The sequence below is a fragment of the Lipotes vexillifer genome, unplaced genomic scaffold (genome assembly GCF_000442215.2).
Source record: "Lipotes vexillifer unplaced genomic scaffold, Lipotes_vexillifer_v1.1 scaffold559, whole genome shotgun sequence".
Classification (NCBI taxonomy): domain Eukaryota; kingdom Metazoa; phylum Chordata; class Mammalia; order Artiodactyla; family Lipotidae; genus Lipotes; species Lipotes vexillifer.
This window is the reverse complement of record NW_006781351.1, coordinates 263,450-285,937: the sequence shown is the minus strand read 5'-3', so window position 1 is coordinate 285,937 and position 22,488 is coordinate 263,450. Positions and strand designations below refer to the sequence as shown.

Here is a 22,488-nt window from a genome sequence, read left to right as displayed (position 1 = left end):
CTGATGATAAACCAAATTTAAAACCTCTTCACTTGGGAGGCCTATTCCTAAACCTGCTGACTCATTTCAAAACTGATTTGAGTTTTAGCCTTTGAAGTTTCTTCCCTGTCAGCCCTTTTATTTCTTCCTTTCCGTGTCTGTCTTTTCATTGAGGCTCTCTGAGGACTGCAGTGATCAAAGAGTGGGAAGTGAAAAGTAGAAACAGTCCTCAGCTTATATTCCTTTAGGTACAGAGCTGGATGATTTACTCCTGGGTAGTTTTAAATCCAGTTGAGTGAAAAGACAGTGGATTGAGAATCAGAATCTTGGCCCCTATCACTCAGAGATGTGTATCCAGAGCCTTGGTACTCACCAGAAGGAATTCTTAGGGGAAAAAAAAGGGAACAATGGCACAACTGGAGTAAAATTAGGTGGAAGAATGCCAGTAGGTGCTTTAAAAAAAAAATAGGCTTGAGAGAAATAAAAAAGTCTGAAATAAATCATACTCTAATCGTTTCACGTTGCCCTTGGAACTGACTGACCCCTGCCTCTGTATATTAGGCAGAAAGAACGCTGTAAACGCAGTAAAAGAAACTGTTAGGACCTGGTAAGACTTTTAGGACCTAGGATGAAGTTTTTATAGGTAGAACTAAGGTTACAAAATCCACTTTTGTGGAGGGGGGTTGAGATCTTCTACAACAGACACACAGATAGTTTTCCCCTGATGTGTTAGTGTGGGAAGACCAAGTAAAGGTTTCCACAAGCTATTTTCCTCTCTGGAATTCAAATCATTACATATTCATGAGATTTAAACAGGAATCAAGACTGTGAAGTTCAATAGGCAGCTGAAAACTATTGCAAGGATCACACAAAGCAATGCATTTGAAAGTGCCTGTAAACTACAGAGTGTGTATGCATGCGTGTGTGTATATACAAACACACACGTATACACACACACCTATACATATATTGATTTATTTTATTAATAATATCTGTTTAATAAATTAATATTTATTATATTAAGAAAGGATATATAGCTTGAATTTTATTTATCTTGAAGTTCATTAACTTCCCATACATTAAAGATGCTCCATTATTGTACTTTATGAAACTTCTCAAAATGAGCATATTTTAAATGTTTTTATTAGAGAAGTATAAAACAGTAGCAGGCAGTTTTTGAGCTAGCTTTCATAATATAACTTTTTAAGATATTAAAAAATAAATTCAGTTAATGTTAAGGTCTTATCTTTTAAAAGTCTACATAGAAAAGTCACAACCCATTTATTGTACAATGTGCTAAGGAAACATCTAGGCCACATATACATTACATAAAATTTCTTCACAGTAAGTCTTTTTTTTTTTTAAGTCCTATAAGTCAAGCAAAAGGAGTTGAAAGAATAGTGGTAGAAGGAAATAATTGGTATACTTATTTATCTCAGATTCAAAGTTTTCTTTGATTTTATTGTTTCAAAATTCCAGGCATTTGTGAAGTGCCTAGGATGAGATTTCTAAGAAGGATATGAAACAAATATTATTTTGTAGGCTTTCCTTAATTGCATTTGATAATTGCTGGAGTTCATTCCACATTTCAAATGCTATTTAAAATAAGGAGAAAAGATGAAGTTTTAAAATACTTGGGTCAACAATTGAAGAAAAATCTCTCTGAAAAAAGAAAAAGAAAGAGAAGAAATGAGGTAACAAGTGGCAGAATGTCAAATCAGACTCAACACAAATTGATCTCTCCCATTGTTAAACTTACTAATAATAAAGGGATAGAGGAAGTAGCCAACCAATGCTCAGCATCCTTCCCTTTGAGAGGTCTCAAGCTGGTAGTACAACACCCTAAAAGTCCTTTTACTCCACGTTAGCATGTGTTCTGGTTTGGACTTAATATGCACGATTGTAAGCAAGGCACACATAATGATGCTCACACAGAGGATGCCACTTTGGTTATAGAACACCTCCAAATTATACCTCATTAATTATACAGCTTTCATGGCCCTTTAATTCCATCCATTTCAGGTTTATTTACAAGTCACCCAGAGATACCAGGTACATCCGCTTACAGTGCCAATCTAAGATTGGCTGAAGGTCAAATTGTCCAATTATCCTCATGCAAATGATGGATTTTACCCAGTACCAAATTTACTAATGCTTGAAAGCACACAGGTGTCAGCCAAAAACAAACCAAACACTTTTCCTTTGCAGCGGTCCAAGATTGTCCACATGACTTCCCAAATTCTTTTCTCTCAAATTACAATGGATTCTGTTTCAGATTCAGCATGTAAGGTTTTGAGCAATGCCTGCAGATAAATTTTGGTTTGGAACAGCTCCAAAATTTATATCCCATTAATTACATGGTGTTTTGTAATGTTCTCCATCCCAGCCTTCCAGAGATTTATTGATTCCAGATTTATTTACAGTAATAACCTAGACAGACCAAGGATATCCGGCTAAAAGCATTCCCTAGGTGAAGCCTCACTGTCATTACCTTTCTTCTAGTAAATAGCATCAGTATGTTTAGTAGCAGGTCTGTCATTAGTGTCTACTAGGGGGTTTGGCTTATCATCCCTTTCTTTCCAGGGTATCATCAGTAAAAGAAATGGTAGGTTAAAAGACCTCTCACTAACCTTTTCCTTCACGATACTGCAAAGAGTGTTATCTTTGAATGATTTTATAAGCACTTGATTTTTTAATTTAGTTACACCAAGAATAATAAATTAAAAAGGGTATAGAAGGAAGCATTATGCCATTCATATTTAATGTAAGTTCACCTGCATCTTAACTAGTTAACTTGACATGTTTTTAGAAAATTTGTGAGGAACATGATTGTAGAAGTAGAAAGAGAAGGTGAATGATACCTAGTAATTGGATAAACAGTAAAGCTATCTTTCGTCTTTTGTTAACCCAGAATCCTTAAAGAGTGTGTACTGTATCCCTGCAGCAGAGATTGAATTTAGATGACCTTGTTTGTCATTTGGAAGTAAAGTGTTTCTGTCACTGAACGTGGACCATGACTCAGATTAGAAAGTCTACTATGGAAATGATGGTTGGTTCTGGTAAGGTCCACCCCAATAATTGATGAATAATTTCTTCATTTTTCTTTATACCCTGTCTTTATAGTGCTATTAATCCAGATTCTTGGAAAAACTCAGTGATGATGACTCTCACCAAAAGCAGATCCTTCACTTCATCCTATGCTGTTGCTGCCTCTAACCACATAAAGGCTAAAAAGCAAAATCGACCAGGTAAGTAACTTATTGGAGAAAGAGCTCATACTCATTGAGTGTGCAGTCATGGAATGAACTAAGCTTCAGGTGTTGAAATACTCAGGTGTGCTTGGTTTGACTCTTCTAAAAAGCAAAAGCCTCAATAACCAACTATAGTTACTTAAATTTCCACTTTATATGATGATACAGATTCTTTTAAGGTAGCTGTACCAAATATCCCATCTTGAACTTATTGAATGAGTAGGAAATCAGTGTCACTGTTACGGATAATCTCTGGAAGCATCATCTTATAATATAAAAGCTAATGAAGTACTGATCAAATTTCAATTTTATTCTTAGTGTCTGTTAAGAAAGAAAATTATTTTCCAGAAGTATGCTATTTATAAGTTCTAGGAAATGCTTCATTTACTATATGTATTATAATTTTTCAAAGAAATTCTTACTCTGTGTCACTCACCTCCCCCCAAACATAGAAATACAGAAAAGGAGAGGTATTTAAATTTGGAGAAAATACAATTCAGAACCTTTGCGAGCCCTTTGAAAAAGCTCACACGCCAGCAACCAAAAGACCCAAGAGTACCGTGGGTAGGAGGTTTTCCTTCTCTTTCAAACAGGTACAGAATGAAATTTGATGTCATCTCTCCCATCTAGTATCTGCATGGGGTTTTCCACGATGGTGTCAGTGCACCCCTTGTGGCTTCTAAGCATTAGCTTCTCCCTTCCCTCAAGCATCACTTAATAAGTACGTGTGGAGTGTTCACTATCTCTGACACTGAACTAATTTGAGGAAAGCGGCAGTGACTAAGCCAGACCCTGTTCCTCCTCTCACAGAATTCTCACTTACATTCTAGTGGGGACTATAAACAGATGGACAGCTATTACTATATACGTAGTGTGTTAAAGGCTATGATAAGGAAGTGAGGGAAAACTTTCAAATAACAAAAGAGATATAAAGACCCAACTTGGTGAGGGAAAGCCTCAGCAACTTAAGATTCTAAATGGCTGGCAAAGCTAACAAGAAGAAAGGGAGAGCCCTGAGTTCAGAATGGGAGATGAAAGCAGGTCTGTGGACAGAGGCTATACGGGCCCCAGGAGCTGTGGTAAGGAGTTGAGGTATCAATGAAGTTTCAGGTAGGAAAGTAAGATGATTTGGAGGGAAGATTGCCTCATTTAATCAGAATCTCTGCTGACTCAAAACTGAAATACAGTTTTCGTCAGATCCCATCTCCAAATTGGCCCTCTCCTTCAATCCCAGTTGAGAGTCTGGGGTATCTACTCTGACCTCTCCTTCTTGGAATGTTCTAACTCCAAGTTTTCACCTCTCAGTGTCGCAGAAAACTCGACTGAGATTTTCAGTAGCTCCCCACTTAGCTTCTTAATCTTCAAGCAGCTCAAGAATTCACCAAATGGCTCAAGGGGAAAGCTGCCCTCTTCCCACTGGGCTGTTAGACATTCAAGTTCTGGCTGCCATGGCAGCCCCAAACTCCAATGTTTGTGTCATCAGCCTCATGACATTACTAAAAGCTCTGTTGGCTTGCCTTCCTAATAACTGCATCCCTCTGCCTGGATTCTTAACCTTTTGTTCCATGCCAATGGTCAGTAAATAACGCTCTGGATGGAATAACGGTTCACAGGGTTTTGGCTCACCCTTCTGAGGGTCTCTTCTATTTGGAAACCTAGTCTCTCAGAATTGGTTTGCCTTCCCTCGATCGCTTTTTAAATTTTTAACTCAACTTTTCTATTTGTTCTCAAAGAAGCATGGATTTACTGCATCATAGCCAGAAGCAGAAGCCCTGAAGTGGCAGTGTTTCTGTAAAGGGTTAGAGAACCAGTGCTCATATTCCACTAACATTTCAAGAGACCGCCTTGAAATATAAACTTAATTTTTTTTTTTGGCATGTGGGATCTTCCCGAAACGGGGCACGAACCCGCGTCTCCTGCATCGGCAGGCGGACTCTCAAGCACTGCGCCACTAGGGAAGCCCTAAACTTAATTTTAAAAGGAAGGACTAACTTAAGGAAGGACTTCTGTTGTTGTTTCATACATCTAGAAGAGAAAATTGAGTACTTTCTTTCCCCTTTGATCACCCACTTTATACTGGTAACTATTCCTTGAAACCATTTAAGCACTGACTTGGCTTAAATCTCTACTGTTGAGTGTAGGAAGACACTTCCTCCACAAAGTACCATTTTATTGGCATTGCATTACTGAAAGAAACCATGAACGGTAATCTGATTTTCCAAAAATTAATCTGGTTCTCTCTGCTCTTTAGAAATGTTCATTACTTTTTTTTTTTTTTTTGTAACTTACAGGTCATTCATGACCTGAGGATTAGAATTGAGCTTTCACTAGGGTCAGGAACAGGACAATGTGGGCAAATACTTAAACTGGGATTGCACTGAGGGCAAATGCAGATGAGCTCAGGAATGCAGAGACTCATTTGGGACCCCAGCAAGGTGGAGGAACTGAATTTGAGCATTCCACATTAAACCTGAGACTTTTAAAGGGGCACTGAAGTGGTTCTAATTCAGAAGGACCCCTTGGCTCCCTACAAAAATATGTACAGATAATTTTTGGAGGAAAGCATCACCAGTTAAGGGCCATGCAACCCCAACATATCAAGTTCAAGCAAACTGGAGCTTACAACCAAGATCACTGTAAACATGCAAGAAAGCACCACGAATTAGAGAAAACAGGAAAAAAAAAAAAACCCTGTACAGATCTCTAAAAGTGTTGAGATATTTAAGTGATAAAAAAGTACTCAAATGTTTAAAGAAAAACATGAGGTCATAAAAAATAGCAATGAGAGAAGACATAATTGTAGGGCAGCTAAATGTCTTTTGGAAATGTAATCAGGGAAATATGATAGGTTAAATGGTATAAAAGACTACTGAAGGGAGAATTAGTAAACTGGAAGGCAGAGAATGTGAAGAAATTCCATGGAATGAAATGTAGATGAGAAACTGGAAAATATAAAAGATTCTAAGAGATATAGGAGAAGGAATTAGAAAGTGTAATATACATGATCATAGTTTTAGTAGAGGATAGGGAACATAAACTATTTGAGGAGAGGAAAGAGTAAAAAAAATTCACACATAGACACAAAACAATGAAACTACAGAACACCAAAGATGAAAAGAAATCTTAAACTTAGCAAGAGAAAAGATACATTACCTTTTAGTCAGTCTGAGAGTTGAACTGTCACAAATAAAGGGTGTCAGAACACAGGAAAATATTTTCCTCAAACTTCTGAGAGAATATAATAGTCAACCTAAAATTGTGTGTGGGGAAAATCTATCTCAGAAGACTAGGAATGAGTTAAAGATACCTTCAGGTAAGTCAAAACCTTACCACCTACCAGATCTTAACTAAAGGAATGTATGATGGATGTATTCTAGAAAAAGAAAAAAAAATTGCAGAGAAAAAGTCTGAGATCTAATAAAAATCGTGAACACATAAATTTGAAAACCATGATTCCATCCAGACAAACATTATATGTGTAAATAATAGTATTTCGAGATCTGTGGGTATTTTTAAAAGATTTTTAATGGAAAGAATTAAAATATTAGACAGTAATAATATGTAACCCGAGAGATGACGTATGAATTTGTGTTCTACATTCTTGTATAGCTCAGAAGACAGGCTCAGATAAGGAAATTGAGGCACAGAAATATTGAGTAACTTTCCCAAGGCCACACAATTAGTCCAGAATTCTTTCTTTTGTCCTAAAGACTTACTAGAAAAAAAAATGAGGATGACAAATTAAGATAATTTAAAATTAGGATTTTGGGGGCTTTTCCTTGGCTGAGGACAAGATAATGAAAGGATTTGGTTTTCTGTCTCTCAGTTTCTTCATTTAGGTCATAAAATTAAAATTCTTAAAATAACCAACATGGTAAAGTCACGAAGATAGAAATTTAGGATTATAGCATATTCACTGGAAATAACGGAGAAAATGATGGGACAGATGTGAGGAACAGCTTCATATTCTGTGTCCTGCCCCCGACTTCCTATGCCTGCACTCAAGAAGGGCAGAGTGTGAAAGGAAAAGAATGTCCACGGAAGATACCACCAAGGCAGATGGTGGAGATGAGAGCCACGGGAATGGCAAGAGCCTTAAAGTACTTAAAAAAATCTCCATCATTGATTACTTTGGAAGGGATTTTGCATTGTGCCATCTTTAGACTGCTGTCACAGCAGAGCTAAATATTTATAAAATAACCTATATCCTATGCGTGCTGAATTCAACTAAACAAATCCCTGAAAGCCTGCCAAAAGGGAGAAAAATATCCAGCAAGAATCAGAGAGCTGAAATTCAATCATACTTCTTCCTGATCAGATGGTCCTTTCTGTTTTATAAGCTCGTTTCCCTGCGTAGATGGCAAGGTGGGGTTGATTCCCTAAGTAGGTGTGATGTAAGTGACAGTGGTTGCCACCCAGTTTTCAAGAAAACTGTGGGAAGGGGCTGAGAAAAGCCCCTTTATGTGGCAAAGAGTCTAAGGAAATGGACTTAAATAAAGTGTGCAGAGAATCTAAGGAGGAAAATAAGAAGCAGGAGGCAAGAGAGGTAGGGGGATGCAAGCATAAACTGAAAGAACAGAAACACTGGAAGATAAATGACCTGTTTCCAGACAGGACTAATGAAATCTGTTCTTTGCGCAAATCAAGTAAACAGTGTGTCCTCTGGCTCCATCAGTCAACGTTCATTTAAACAGTTGAAACGCAACCAATTATTATGCAGTTACTAATATAAAATAAATGGATGAAATCACATAGGAATCCTTTGATTAAAGCCTAAAAATGGGAGATTTAAATATAATTTTCATTTTCAATCTTGCTTTTCTATTATGAGTCACTGAATATGTCGAGATGCTTTTCTGTCATTCTGCTTTTATAATCTAATTTCATGCTTATCACATCTGCAGCAAGTAGTCCCTTTCCAGATTCCTATAAATTTTATCATTCTTATCATCCTATTACAACTATTACAGATATCTCTACACCTACAAGTTAGACTGAGTTTTGCCTATGGAAAATTTGAAGTGAGAGAGAACTTTAATTATGGCATTGTGATTTTTTTTTTTATCTCTATACTTTAGATACTTTTTTGTTTTGGAAAAATATTAGGGCTGTCTATTTTCCTGTGGGCGTGGAAAAGAGGCATGTATTTATCAGACATACTAGTCCCTTTTTCGTTCAACTAAAACTGAGTTTTACAACACAAACACATGGATTCACTTAAATCATTTCCCTCCAGTATTATTTATCATTTCCTTTTGATTGCCCAACGTTCCTTGTGTCTTGATACACATTTTCTCCTGTTCTCAGGAGCATGGAGTTAAAGACGCAATTACTCAAAGGAGTTGGTACTTTAGAACTTTTTAAAGTCATGTTTAAAATTTTTAAATGTTTTAATTTTAAGTATTTCACATTAGGGTGGTCTGAATCATCCAAAAGTTTGTATTTCATGTGCTGTGTCTTTTTCCTGGAATCTCTTAAAATTATTCAAATAGAAAGTGAAGATAAATATGTTTGAGAGTGTGACTGTTCATCAGAGTTCCTTCGTGTGTGTGTGTGTATGAATGTATAGATGTGTGTGTGAAACAGAAGGCTGGGTGAGACTTCAAAGGTCATAAACTTCATCTCTCTAACTTTAGGCATGATTACACTTTAAAAAATCTTAGAGAATAATTGTTTTTGAAGACTTACAAGAATATGCTGTTCCTGTGAAATAATTTTATTTGCAGCCTCTCCTTTCTAGAAAGAGTATTTGGTTATTATCTGCACTTATATCTCTCCATCTATTTGAAGACTAATATATGTAAATATATGGCCATTTCCTACAGCATTCCTAACCCTTTCTGTTTTTAAAACTTCAAGTAAACCATGATAAGGCACACTGTGAGAAATAGTTTGGCTTGAGAAAAAAGAAACTTATATGTTTATACCTTTATCTTCTCACCTACAGAATAAAAATACCCCCGCTCTTCATGGTGTTGCCAAGACCCCTGCTTGTTAGGAGCGTTCAAAATATGTAGCCTAACAGCACTGCAAAAGCAAAGCGCTTTTCCTCTGTTACAAGGTTTATTTTAAATTTCATCCCAGGCAGTGAGTCTGGAGTCTGAAGTTCTGCTTATTTGTTTAAGTTTAGTTAATCCATGAGTTCCAAGAACTCTAATCATCGAGTGGATTTTTAAATTTGTGTTTTAAGAGTGAATTGCACATCTCTGAGAGGATCAGCTGGCAGCTATTAAAAATTAGCAATGAAGAAAATCACTCCTCTCATAAATTACCTTCAGAAAATATATTGTGTCAAGACAGAAATGGATGGTGCTCCCACGGGCTTTCAAATACTCTTAAAAAGTGGTAGAAAACTATCCCCAAACTCACAGTTAGTTATCAAAATAATTAAGGAATTGCCTAAAGCAATTTCATTACCTGATTTCATTTCATTTGCTTTACAGTAGATTGTTCAGCCAGGCAATCATGAAAATTAGTAAGCAGGTAGTTGTTCAGAAGTATTTTCTCTCTTTTCTTCAGTTTTAGTGCAGGCTGCCTTCTCTGTGTTTGGAGAGAGTAACTTCAAAAGACAGCATCCCATCCTCAAACCTCAGCACTTGGAAATCAGAGCCAGCGTTTTGTAAAATTTTCACAATCGAGAGTAAACGCAGTTTGGCACAAATATCCACACTTATAATTTGAGCTTGAGGCCTATTGTTTAATCTGAAATGGATCATATTCCATTTTTAAATGTTTCCTTCAGAAACGATGCTGATCAAAGTACTGTCTGATGCACAAAAAGTAGTTTCACTGAAAACATGGATGGTTAATAAAGCCAGTTGCCTCTCAAAAATGCATCGTCTTCCTTGATATATTTTAAGCAACCAATGCCTGCTAAAAAACTCTGCTCCAGATACATTAATGTTGAAAACAGTGGCAGACCCTATTGCTGCTAAAAACCTCACAACCCAAGAGAGGGCAAACACATGAGAAACTGTTAACTATTGATATCATCAGGTCAGAATGCCAAGAAGAAACAAAAATAGGAGGAGAAAATAATATCCTTCTGCAGAAGACAAATATCATATCACTTTTATGTGGCATCTTAAATAAAAGGGTACAGATGACCTTATTTACAAAACAGAAGTAGAGTCACAGATGTAGAAAACAAACTGTGGTTACCAGGGGTGAGTGGGGGAGGGATAAATTGGTAGATCAGGACTGATATATACACACTACTATATATAAAGTAGATTAATAATAACCTGCTGTTTAGCACAGGGAACTCAATACTCTGTAATGGCCTATATGGGAAAAGAATCTAAAAAACGAAAAAGAGTGGATATATGTATATGTATAACTGATTCACTTTACACCTGAAATTAACACAGCATTGTAAATCAACTGTATGCCAATAAATATTTATTTGTTTTTATTTTTGGCTATGTTGGGTCTTCGTTGATGCGCATGGGCTTCTCTAGTTGCGGCAAGCCAGGGCTACTCTTCATTGTGGTGCACGGGCTTCTCACTGTCGTGGCTTCTTTTGTTGCGGAACATGGGCTCTAGGCACGTGGGCTCAGTAGTTGTGGCTCTCGGGCTCTAGAGCTCAGTAGTTGTGGTGCACGGACTTTATTGCTCCACGGCATGTGAGATCTTCCCGGGCCAGGGATCGAACCCGTGTACCCTGCATTGGCAGGCAGATTCTTAACCACTGCATCATCAGGGAAGCCCTAATAATTAAAAAAAATAATAATATCCTTCTGTTTTGAAGTTACTCCAGGACACCAAGGCTTTAACTGAACTTGCCAACATTGCCACTGATTTTTCATGATGATTCATTCCTCGTATTCCATGCTGTGGAGATGCCCGCACTGTGCATCCTGTCTTCAGATGGTGGCACACAGAGGAGATTGGCCCAGTGGCCTGAGTACTCTCCTGGTCCTTACTAGGTTAAAAGGAGTCCAAGGTGAAGCTTAAGAGTTGCAATTTGGGGCGCGCCTCAGGCTATTGCAACGTCATGCTGGTGTCTGCTGCCTCAGGCTTGCCCTGAGTTCCATACCCCTCCATCCCCCCTGCGCCCTGCAACCCGGCCTGAGTGAGCCAGAGCGCCTGAATCAGCTGCTCCTTTAACCCCATCCTGTCCGAGCAAAGAACAGACGCCCTCAGGCGACCTACACGCAGAGGTGGGGCAAAATCCAAATCTGAACCCCTGGAGCTGTGAGAACAAAGAAGAGAAAGGGAAATCTCTCCCAGCAGCCGCAGAAGCAGTGGATTAAAGCTCCACAATCAACTTGATGTACCCTGCATCTCTGGAATAACTAAATAGACAAAAAATCCTCCCAAAATTGAGGTGGTGGACTTTGGGAGCAACTGTAGACTTGGGATTTGCTTTCTGCATCTAATTTGTTTCTGGTTTTATGTTTATCTTAGTTTAGTATTTAGAGTTTATTACCGTTGGTAGATTTGTTTATTGATCTGGTTGCTCTCTTCCTTTTTTTATATATATAGATATATATATATATTTCTTTTTCTCTTTTTGTGAGTTGTATGTGTATGCTTCTTTGTGTGATTTTGTCTGTAGAGCTTTGCTTTTATCATTTGTCCTAGGCTTTTGTCTGTCCATTGTTTTTTGGTTTTTTTTTTTAGTATAGTTTTTAGCACTTGTTATCATTAGTGGATTTCTGTTTTGGTTTGGTTGCTCTCTTCTTTCTTTCTTTTAAATTATTTTTTAAAAATTTTAAAATAACTTTATTTTTTTTTCATTCTTTCTTTTTTTGTACCTTTTCTTCTGAGCCGTGTGGCTGAAAGGGTCTTGGTGCTCTGGCTGGGTGTCAGGCCTGTGCCTCTTAGGTGGAAGAGCCGAGTTCAGGACATCGGTCCACCAGAGACCTCCTGGCTCCACATAATATGAAATGGTGAAAGCTCTCCCTGAGATCTCCACATAACGAGCAGCAAGCTACAGTGCTGGACAACCTATGCCAAACAACTAGCAAGACAGGAATACAACCCCACTCATTAGCAGAGAGGCTGCCTAAAATCATAATCAGGTCACAGACACCCCAAAACACAGCACCAGATGCGGTCTGGCCCACCAGAAAAACAAGATCCAGCCTCATCCACCAGAACACAGGCACCAGTCTGCTCCATGAGGAGGCCTACACAACCCACTAAACCAACCTTAGCCACTGGGGGCAGACACCAAAAACAACAGGAACTACAAACCTGCAGCTTGCGAAAAGGAGACCCCAATCACAGTAAGTTAAGCAAAATGAGAAGTCGGAGAAACACACAGCAGATGAAGGAGCAAAGTAAAAATTCACCAGACCAAACAGATGAAGAGGAAATAGTCAGTCTACCTGAAAAAGAATTCAGAATAAATATAGTAAAGATGATCCAAAATCTTGGAAATAGAATGGAGAAAATACAAGAAATGTTTAACAAGGACCTAGAAGAACTAAAGAACAAACAAACAATGATGAACAGCACCATAAAAGAAATTAAAAATCCTCTAGGAGGAATCAACAGCAGAATAACTGAGGCAGAAGAACAGATAAGTGACCTGGAAGATAAAATAGTGGAAATAACTACTGCAGAACAGAATAAAGAAAAAGAGTGAAAAGAATTGAGGACAGTCTCAGAGACCTCTGGGACAACATTAAATGGACCAACATTCGAATTATAGGGGTTCTAGAAGAAGAAGAGAAAAAGAAAGGGACTGAGAAAATATTTGAAGAGATTATAGTTGAAAACTTCCCTAATATGGGAAAGGAAATAGTCAAGTCCAGGAAGTGCAGAGAGTCCCATTCAGGATAAATCCAAGGAGAAACACGCCAAGACACATATTAATCAAGCTATTAAAATTAAATACAAAGAAAAAATATTAAAAGCAGCAAGGGAAAAACAACAAATAACATACAAGGGGATCTCCACAAGGTTAACAGCTGATCTTTCAGCAGAAACTCTGCAAGCCAGAAGCAAGTGGCAGGACATATTTAAACTGATGAAAGGGAAAAACCTATAACCAAGATTACCCAGCAAGGATCTCATTCAGATTTGATGGAGAAATTAAAACCTTTACAGACAAACAAAATTTAAGAGAATTCAGCACCACAAAACCAGCTTTACAACAAATGCTAAAGGAACTTCTCTAGGCAGAAAACACAAGAGAAGGAAAAGACCTACAATAACAAACCCAAAACAATTAAGAAAATGGGAATAGGAACATACATATTGATAACTACCTTAAATGTAAATGGATTAAATGCTCCAGCCAGAAGACATAGATTGGCTGAATAGATACAAACCATATTATATGCTGTGTACAAGAGACCCACTTCAGACCTAGGGACACATACAGACTGAAAGTGAGGGGATGGAAAAAGATATTCCATGTAAATGGAAATCAAAAGAAGGCTGGAGTAGCAATTCTCATATCAGACAAAATAGACTTTAAAATAAAGACTATTACAAGAGACAAAGAAGGATACTACAGAATTATCAAAGGATCAATCCAAGAAGATGTAATGATTGTAAATATGTATGTACCCAGCATAGGAGCCCCTCAATACATAAGGCATAAAAGGGGAAATTGACGGTAACACAATCATAGTAGGGGACTTTAACACCCCACTGTCACCAATGGACAGATCATCCAGAATGAAAATAAATAAGGAAACATAAGCTTTAAATGATACATTAAACAAGATGGACTTAATTGATATTTATAGGACATTCCATCCAAAAACAATAGAATACACTCTCTTCTCAAGTGTTCATGGAACATTCTCCAGGATAGATCATATCTTGGGTCACAAATCAAGCCTTGGTAAATTTAAGAAAATTGAAATCATATCAAGTATCTTTTCTGACCACAATGCTATGAGACTACATATCAATTACAGGAAAAAGTCTGTAAAGAATACAAACACATGGAGGCTAAACAATACACTACTAAATAACCAAGAGATCCCTGAAGAAATCAAAGGGGAAATCAAAAAATATCTGGAAACAAATGACAATGAAAACACGACAAGCCAAAACCTGTGGGATGCAGCAAAAGCAGTTCTAAGAGGGAAGTTTACAGCAATACACTCCTACCTCAAGAAACAAAAAACATGTCAAATAAACAATCTAACCTTACACCTAAAGCAATTAGAGAAAGAAGAACAAAAAAATCCCAAAGTTAGAAGAAGGAAAGAAATCATAAAGATCAGATCAGAAATAAATGAAAAAGAAATGAAGGAAATGATAGCAAAGATCAATAAAACTAAAAGCTGGTTCTTTGAGAAGATAAACAAAATTGATAAACCATTAGCCAGACTCATCAAGAAAAAAAGGGAGAACACTCAAATCAACAGAATTAGAAATGAAAAAGGAGAAGTAACAACTGACACTGCAGAAATACAAAGGATCATGAGAGATTGCTGCAAGGAACCCTATGCCAATAAAATGGACAACCTGGAAGAAATGGACAAATTCTTAGAAAAGCACAACCTTCCGAGACGGAACCAGGAAGAAATAGAAGATATAAACTGACCAATCGCAAGCACTGAAATTGAGACTGTGATTAAAAATCCTCCAACAAACAAAAGCGCAGGACCAGATGGCTTCACAGGCGAGTTCTATCGAACATTTAGAGAAGAGCTAACACCTATCCTTCTCAAACTCTTCCAAAATATAGCAGAGGGAGGAACACTCCCAAACTCATTCTATGAGGCCACCATCAATCAGGCCAATATCACTGATGAACATAGATGCAAAAATCCTCAACAAAATACTAGCAAACAGAATCCAACAGCACATTAAAAGGATCATACACCATGATCAAGTGGGGTTTATGGAATGCAAGGATTCTTCAGTATACGCAAATCAATCAATGTGATAAACCATATTAACAAATTGAAGGAGAAAAACCATATGATCATCTCAATAAATGCAGAAAAAGCTTTCAACAAAATTCAACAACCATTTATGATAAAAGCCCTCCAGAAAGTAGGCATAGAGGGAACTTTCCTCAACATAATAAAGGCCATATACGACAAACCCACAGCCAACATCGTTCTCAATGGTGAAAATCTGAAACCATTTCTCCTAATATCAGGAACAAGACAAGGTTGTCCACTCTCACCACTGTTATTCAACATAGTTTTGGAAGTTTAGGCCACAGCAATCAGAGAAGAAAGAGAAGTAAAAGGAATCCAAATCGGAAAAGAAGAAGTAAAGCTTTCACTGTTTGCAGATGACATGATACTATACATAGAGAATCCTAAAGATGCTACCAGAAAACTACTAGAGCCAATCAATGAACTTGGTAATGTAGCAGGATGCAAAATTAATGCACAAAAATCTCTTGCATTCCTATACACTAATGATGAAAAATCTGAAGGAGAAATTAAGGAAACACTCCCATTTACCATTGCAACAAAAAGAATAAAATACCTAGGAATAAACCTACCTAAGGAGATAAAAGACCTGTATGCAGAAAACTATAAGATACTGATGAAAGAAATTAGAGATGCTACCAACAGATGGAGAGAAATAGCATGTTCTTGGATTGGAAGAATCAACATTGTGAAAATGACTATACTACCCAAAGCAACCTACAGATTCAATACAATCCCTATCAAACTACCAATGGCATCTTTCACAGAACTAGAACAAAAAATTTCACAATTTGTATGGAAACACAAAAGACCCCAAATAGCCAAAGCCATCTTGAGAATGAAAAACAGAGCTGGAGGAATCAGGCTCCATGACTTCAGACTATAAAAAAAGCTACAGTAATCAAGACCGTATGTTACTGGCACAAAAACAGAAATATAGATCAATGGAACAGGATAGAAAGCCCAGAGATAAACCCACGCACATATGGTCACCTTATCTTTGATAAAGGAGGCAAGAATATACAATGGAGAAAAGACAGCCACATGTAAAGGAATGAAATTAGAACACTCTGTAACAATATACACAAAAATAAACAGAAAATGGATTAAAGATCTAAACGTAAGGCCACACACTATAAAACTCTTAGAGGAAAACATAGGCAGAACACTCTATCACATAAATCATAGCAAGATCCTTTTTGACTCACCTCCTGGAGAAATGGAAATTAAAAAAAAAAATAAACAAATGGGACCTACTGAAACTTAAAAGCTTTTGCACAGCAAAGGAAGCCATAAACAAGACAAAAAGACAACCCTCAAAATGGGAGAAAATATTTGCAAATGAAGCAACTGACAAAGGATTAATCTCCAAATTTTACAAACAGGTCACACAGCTCAATATCAAAAAAACAAACAACCCAATCCAAAAATGGGCAGAAGACCTAAACAGACATTTCTCCAAAGAAGAGATACAGATTGCAAACAAACACATGAAAGGATGCTCAACATCACTAATCATTAGATAAATGCAAACAAAACTACAATTAGGTATCACCTCACACCAGTCAGAATGGCCATCATCAAAAAATCTACAAACAATAAGTGCTGGAGTGGGTATGGAGAAAAGGGAAGCCTCTTGCACTGTTGGTGGGCATGTAAATTGATACAGCTACTATGGAGAACAGTATGGAAGTTTCTTAAAAAACTAAAAATAGAACTGTCATATAACCCATCAATCCCAGTACTGGCCATATACCCTGTGAAAACCATAATTCAAAAAGAGTCATGTACCACAGTGTTCATTGCAGCTCTGTTTACAGTAGCCAGGACATGGAAGCATCCTAAGTGTCCATCGAAGGATGAATGGATAAAGAAGATGTGGCACATATATACAGTGGAATATTACTCAGCCATAAAAGTAAATGAAATTAAGTTATTTGTAGTGAGGTGGATGGACCTAGAGTCTGTCCTTCAGAGTGAAGTAAGTGAGAAAGAGAAAAACAAATACTGTATGCTAACGCATATATATGGAATCTAAAAAAAAAAAAACAAAAAACTGGTTCTGAAGAACCCAGGGGCAGGACAGGAATAAAGACACAGACGTAGAGAATGGACTTGAGGTCACGGGGAGGGGGAAGAGTTAGCTGGGGCAAAGTGAGAGAGTGGCATGGACATATATACACTACCAAATGTAAAATAGATAGCTAGTGGGAAGCAGCTGCATCGCATGGGAAGATCAGCTCCGTGCTCTGTGACCACCTAGAGGGGTGGGATAGGGAGGGTGAGAGGGAGGGAGATGCAAGAGGGAGGGGATATGGGGATATGTGTATACATATAACTGATTAACTTTGTTATACAGCAGAAACTAACACAACATTGTAAAGCAATTATACTCCAATAAAGATGTTTAAAAAAAAAAAGTTGCAGTTTTGACTTTCAAAGACATTTATTTAGGACTTAATAACTCTCTTTCTTTCTTAGGTTCCCTAGTGAAAATTTCACCTCTTTCCTCACCCTCTTCCTCACCTCTCCATGGGACCCCTGCCAGCAGCCCAGTCAGCAAAATTTCTGCAGTGCAGTTTCCAGAATCTGCCGATGCAACTGCCAAACAAGGCCTAAGTTCTCACAGGGCTGTAACTTACACTCAGAGTGCCCCTGACCTTTCTCCTCAGATCCTGACTCCACCTGTTATATGTAGCAGGTAAGGAATTCATATTGTTAGCTGGAGTTTAATAATAAAACTAATACTGGTTTTCCTCTTAGGAACACTCACCACCAGTCCACGCACCTCCGTGTAGGTTGCCCAAAGTAGTTGACAAGAAAGTACAGTTAATGTGATTTGTGTTGAATAGACTGGCAGAGAAACTTTTCAGTGCTTTTCCATTAACAGAAATTTGCGAGTCCATATAGACCATACAGCTAATCTTTGGAGATGATACAAAATAATGTCGTTTTGTCTGCTTGCTGATGGAGGATGCATAAACCATATAATTAAAGACTCATATCAAGTCATTTGGTATAATTTGATATTTTGTTGGGATATTTTTTACTTGTTCTCCAGGGAGGATTTTATATTGATTTTAAAGGTACTTCTTTTTATCTTAAGTTTGCAATTCCCATTTTAACGCTTTAAAAATATGCAGATAACACATGGCACATTATGGCTGGACTCAAATGGATCTCTGAATACAGTGAAGCAATTGCTTGTGCTGCTCTGTCCTATTGAAACTGAATGACAGAGTATTGTCTATTACAGGGGATAAGAAAAAAGAGCCTAGTGTGATAAGACTATTTTGCCCACATGGTCACTAAGAAATAAATACCTCCTCTTACTGATTAACATATTATTGTTCTTCAGTAATACCTTTATCTTGAATAACTGATCTTAAAGCATTACAATCTTTTTTTTTTTTTGCGGTACTCTCACTGTTGTGGCCTCTCCTGTTGCGGAGCACAGGCTCCGGACACGCAGGCTCAGCGGCCATGGCTCATGGGCCCAGCCGCTCCACGGCACGTGGGATCTTCCCGGACTGGGGCACGAACCCGTGTCCCCTGCATCGGCAGGTGGACTCTCAACTACTGCGCCACCAGGAAAGCCCTACAATCTTTTTTTAAGTAGAAAAGAGTTGAGTGTTTTAAAACTAAGTTATAATCGTGAGAGCGCCTTGAATAAAATGGTATTTTTCCCCCTAAGGTTAATGAGGATAACTGTTTGAATAAATTAGTTACATGTTAGTCTTCTAATATCAAATCTTGGGTCACAGGCCCAGGCTTGATCAATGAATTCAGATTTAAGCCTCACAAATTTCATTTTCTGATCGTTTGTTCAGAAATTCTATGTTAAATGATTATTTCTTTTTATAATCTTTATTTTTCCTTCCTTTCTCTTTACAAATAGTTTCAAAGGGAAAATCACTTATGTTTGTTTGGCCAGGACCAGAGTGAAAAGTTATTCCACCATCCAAAATTTATTCTGCTGCCTTCTATATAATAGCATTTTTAATAAAATAATTTCTGCGGGATGTTAATCCCATCTTTTATCCCCCCCAAAAAAGTATGCTCTGTGGTAAAACAGGCCTATCATATTTGCCTCTTAGTGATTCACAACACACCTCACTTTATTTAAAGCTCTGAGAAGTCCTGCAAAAGGAAAACCTCTTGAGTTTTGTTTCATCTGGCGATTTCTGACTTTATTTGACCACAGAACCAATTTCTTTAGGTTAACACCCAATAATTGCCCCTAGAGCTAGTGTTTGGTGGAACACCCTCAAGAAACACTTTTTTTGTGGTGTGCCTCCCGAGCCAAGATGAGGCCTCGGGAAGTCACCAGCATCAAGGACATCTGCTTCCAGCACTTTGTTTCTAGGGAGACGCTCCCGCTGTGAGCTCCAGACTTGTGAGAAATAAATCGCCTGAAAAAAGAACAGAGAGGTTCAGAAAAGATGTACCGCTCACTTAGCTTTTCTCACCACAGTCTATTTTTTTGTATTCTTTGCAGAAAGAATGTAATAGGATTTTTATAAAAGAGGTTTTGGAGAAAAACAAGGGAATTTCACTGTCTACTTGTTCAGTAATGTTTATAAATCCAGTAGTGTGTGTTTTATTTGTTTGGGCTTTATAAATCTATAATTCAAACCATGTTTTATTATTGCCTTCAAGGCAGCCACCCATGTAGGCACAGAGAGCTCCAGAAACACATGACTAATTATTATGGTTTCCCCCACTGAACTTGAAGGATTTGGCATTGAATCCCAGTCTCTTGGCCACTGTAATGTCTATGCAACAAGCTGGTTTTTTGGCAAAAGAGGTAGTCTATTTGAACTACTCATTTAAACGTTCCTTTTAAGTATTATCTTGCAAAGAAAAATCTTCAAACTAATAAACTCTTCTTTTACCAAGTTTCATCCAAACATGTAAGCCCATCAATTACAGCTATGGGCTTTTTCCTTGGGTTCTGTCATTTTCTTTTGAGTCCCTAAATCAGGCTGATAGGATTTCATAATTAGAAATATTTTGTGTGTGATGCTTTCTGCTTACATTCAAGGCTTGAAAAATAAATTTGCTTTGGATGAAAATGCTCCAATTGGGAAATGCTTATCTCTACTACACATATAAACACAATTTAGGGGGAAAAGGTGATGAGATATTTAATATATTAACTTATAACATATCACTCTTCTCTTTTCCTTTTACAGTGAGTAACCTGTGGCTGAATAACAAATAAACAAAAACTTTCTGAGACCCTTTCTAATATTAGGCAGAACGAAAGAACCTAGAAGCGAAAAACAGAATTAAAATCTAGTCATAAATTCTCTAAATAAGATAAGTGAGAAAGGAAACTTGCCAGGCCATTCGTGGGGTTACTTTGTAATTTATTAAACAGTCAAAACTGTTGAGAAAGCAAAAGTATCCTACATCCTCCAGCCTCCTCTGTTAAAGAACCCTGCCCACTTCTCTAGTACCTTCATTTTTCTCCATTACCCACAGGGCACTCCCTTGGCCTGTCTTTCTCAACTAGCAACCTTTGTGGTCAATTTTACATCCACTCTTCAACAAAATGTACGTCTACTTTATTCATTTCCTTAGAGCCTTAACAGGGGAACTGATCAATCTGAAAAAATAATTTTTATTTTGTGGCAAAAATAAAATTAATCTACCATTATTCTATTTTCATGTATGCAATCTATTCTTAAAGGGCTCCTTGGACATAAAATCTCATAACCCATAGAAATAAATCTAATAATGAGGCTTTTAAGCAGACACAAAAGGATTCCATTGGGAAAGATATTTTTGACCAAATACACATTGGTACCTCCAAAATCACTACTGTAAATAGGTAGCAGACAATTTCAGGATTCTCTAAATAATGTAAAAAAAAAATATTGCCAGTAGTTTCACCTCAGGTATGGTCTAGACCATGGAGGAGCATGAGAGGTGAACAGAGTTTTTGATCCTTTGTATTGACACAGCACACTCTGCACCCCACACACACAAAAAAAAAACAAAACAAAAAACCAGCATCCTACATATCAACATCCATGTATAAAACAAAATGATTTCTTTCCATCAAACGAATAAGTAGAATGTAGAAATATTTGATTATTGTTACTTATCTAAACGTATACGTACATGGTGTGTCTACGATTTTCTGAAAAGAAAGGACCTACTTACAGCTGTTCCATTATTTCTCAGCTGTGGCAGACCATATTCCCAAGGGACTCCTGCTGATGGGCCCCTGGAGAGAAGTGGGACAGCCATTCGGACACCAAGCAGAACCGGTAATTCTTTATTGGATTCTGTTCCTCAACTTGGAAATTGCTTTACTTGATGTTTTTTCTGATCAAAAAGATAACATGATTTTGATTTTTTAGATTACAAATTTAAAAAGACAATGAAGGAAATCAAAATCGTCCATAATCCTACTACCTAGAGTTAATCATAGGTTAAATTTTGACGCAAAGCTGTCCAAAATGTTTCTATACATCTACACACAAATGACTATATTTTTGAAATGAGAGGCCATTTTATATAATGGATAGAACTCTACAGAAATGTTATTTTATCTTGGACATGGGAGGGTCATCTATTTTAGGGTACTCTGCGGAGATCTCCATTGCACACCCTGAGAAATGACCCTGCTTAGATCACTGTAAACTTAGGGAAGAAAACATACTTTTTCCTTGAGGCAGTATTACAGAGAGGTTCAGAAAAATAGGCATTGGAGCCTGGTTTATATCCTGATTCAACTTCTGACTCACCTGTAATCTCTGTTTCTCGGTTCCTTCATCTGTAGAATGGAGATAAAAACGGTACCTACCAAACAGGATTATTGTGAGAATTAAATTACTAAAGCACATAAAGCACTTATTATAGTATCTGGGTCACTGTAAGTAGTGTTTGCTGCCATAATTACTGTAATAATTATTATTTTATTTTTACTGATGCAATCCTAGGGACTTGCTATCAAAACCAAGTTTGCTGAAAGTTTGCAAGGTAGAAAAAAATGGCTTTCATGAACTTTAGACTTTAGGATAATAGAGTGACCTAAGAATGTTTCTTAATTATCTGCTCCAGCATTTCTTGATAGATACTCAATAAATATTGATTATTTGCCCACGAGAATGGTGTGCTGTGGCAATGGACAAAGGTCCGGGGACATAGGCAAGGAAAAATCAAAAAGAGTTCTGTGTTCTGAGAGTTACCTGATATTGTAGACTTATCTGATATTGTAGCTCTCTGAAGTGAGAATATTCCCTTCTCTATGTCCCTCATCTCTCATTCTATTGAGGCTGATAGAATAAGGGGAGTGTTTCCTTATCATCTTTGGTCTCCTGCAGAGCTGTGGCCTTTGAGTGTGCTTCTTAATTTTGCTGCAAATTCTGGGATTGAAACTTGTC

General features: G+C 37.4%; 1 protein-coding gene across 1 annotated transcript in view; it reads left to right on the top strand.

Moving 5' to 3' along the window:
- The window catches only part of PDE3A (phosphodiesterase 3A), a 311,664-nt gene that overhangs the window by 260,640 nt on the left and 28,536 nt on the right, over positions 1–22,488 (top strand). Inside the window, 3 exon segments of the mRNA XM_007454600.1 lie at positions 3,103–3,227; positions 17,573–17,792; positions 21,284–21,369. Of these exon segments, the coding sequence (XP_007454662.1) occupies positions 3,103–3,227; positions 17,573–17,792; positions 21,284–21,369 (431 nt within the window).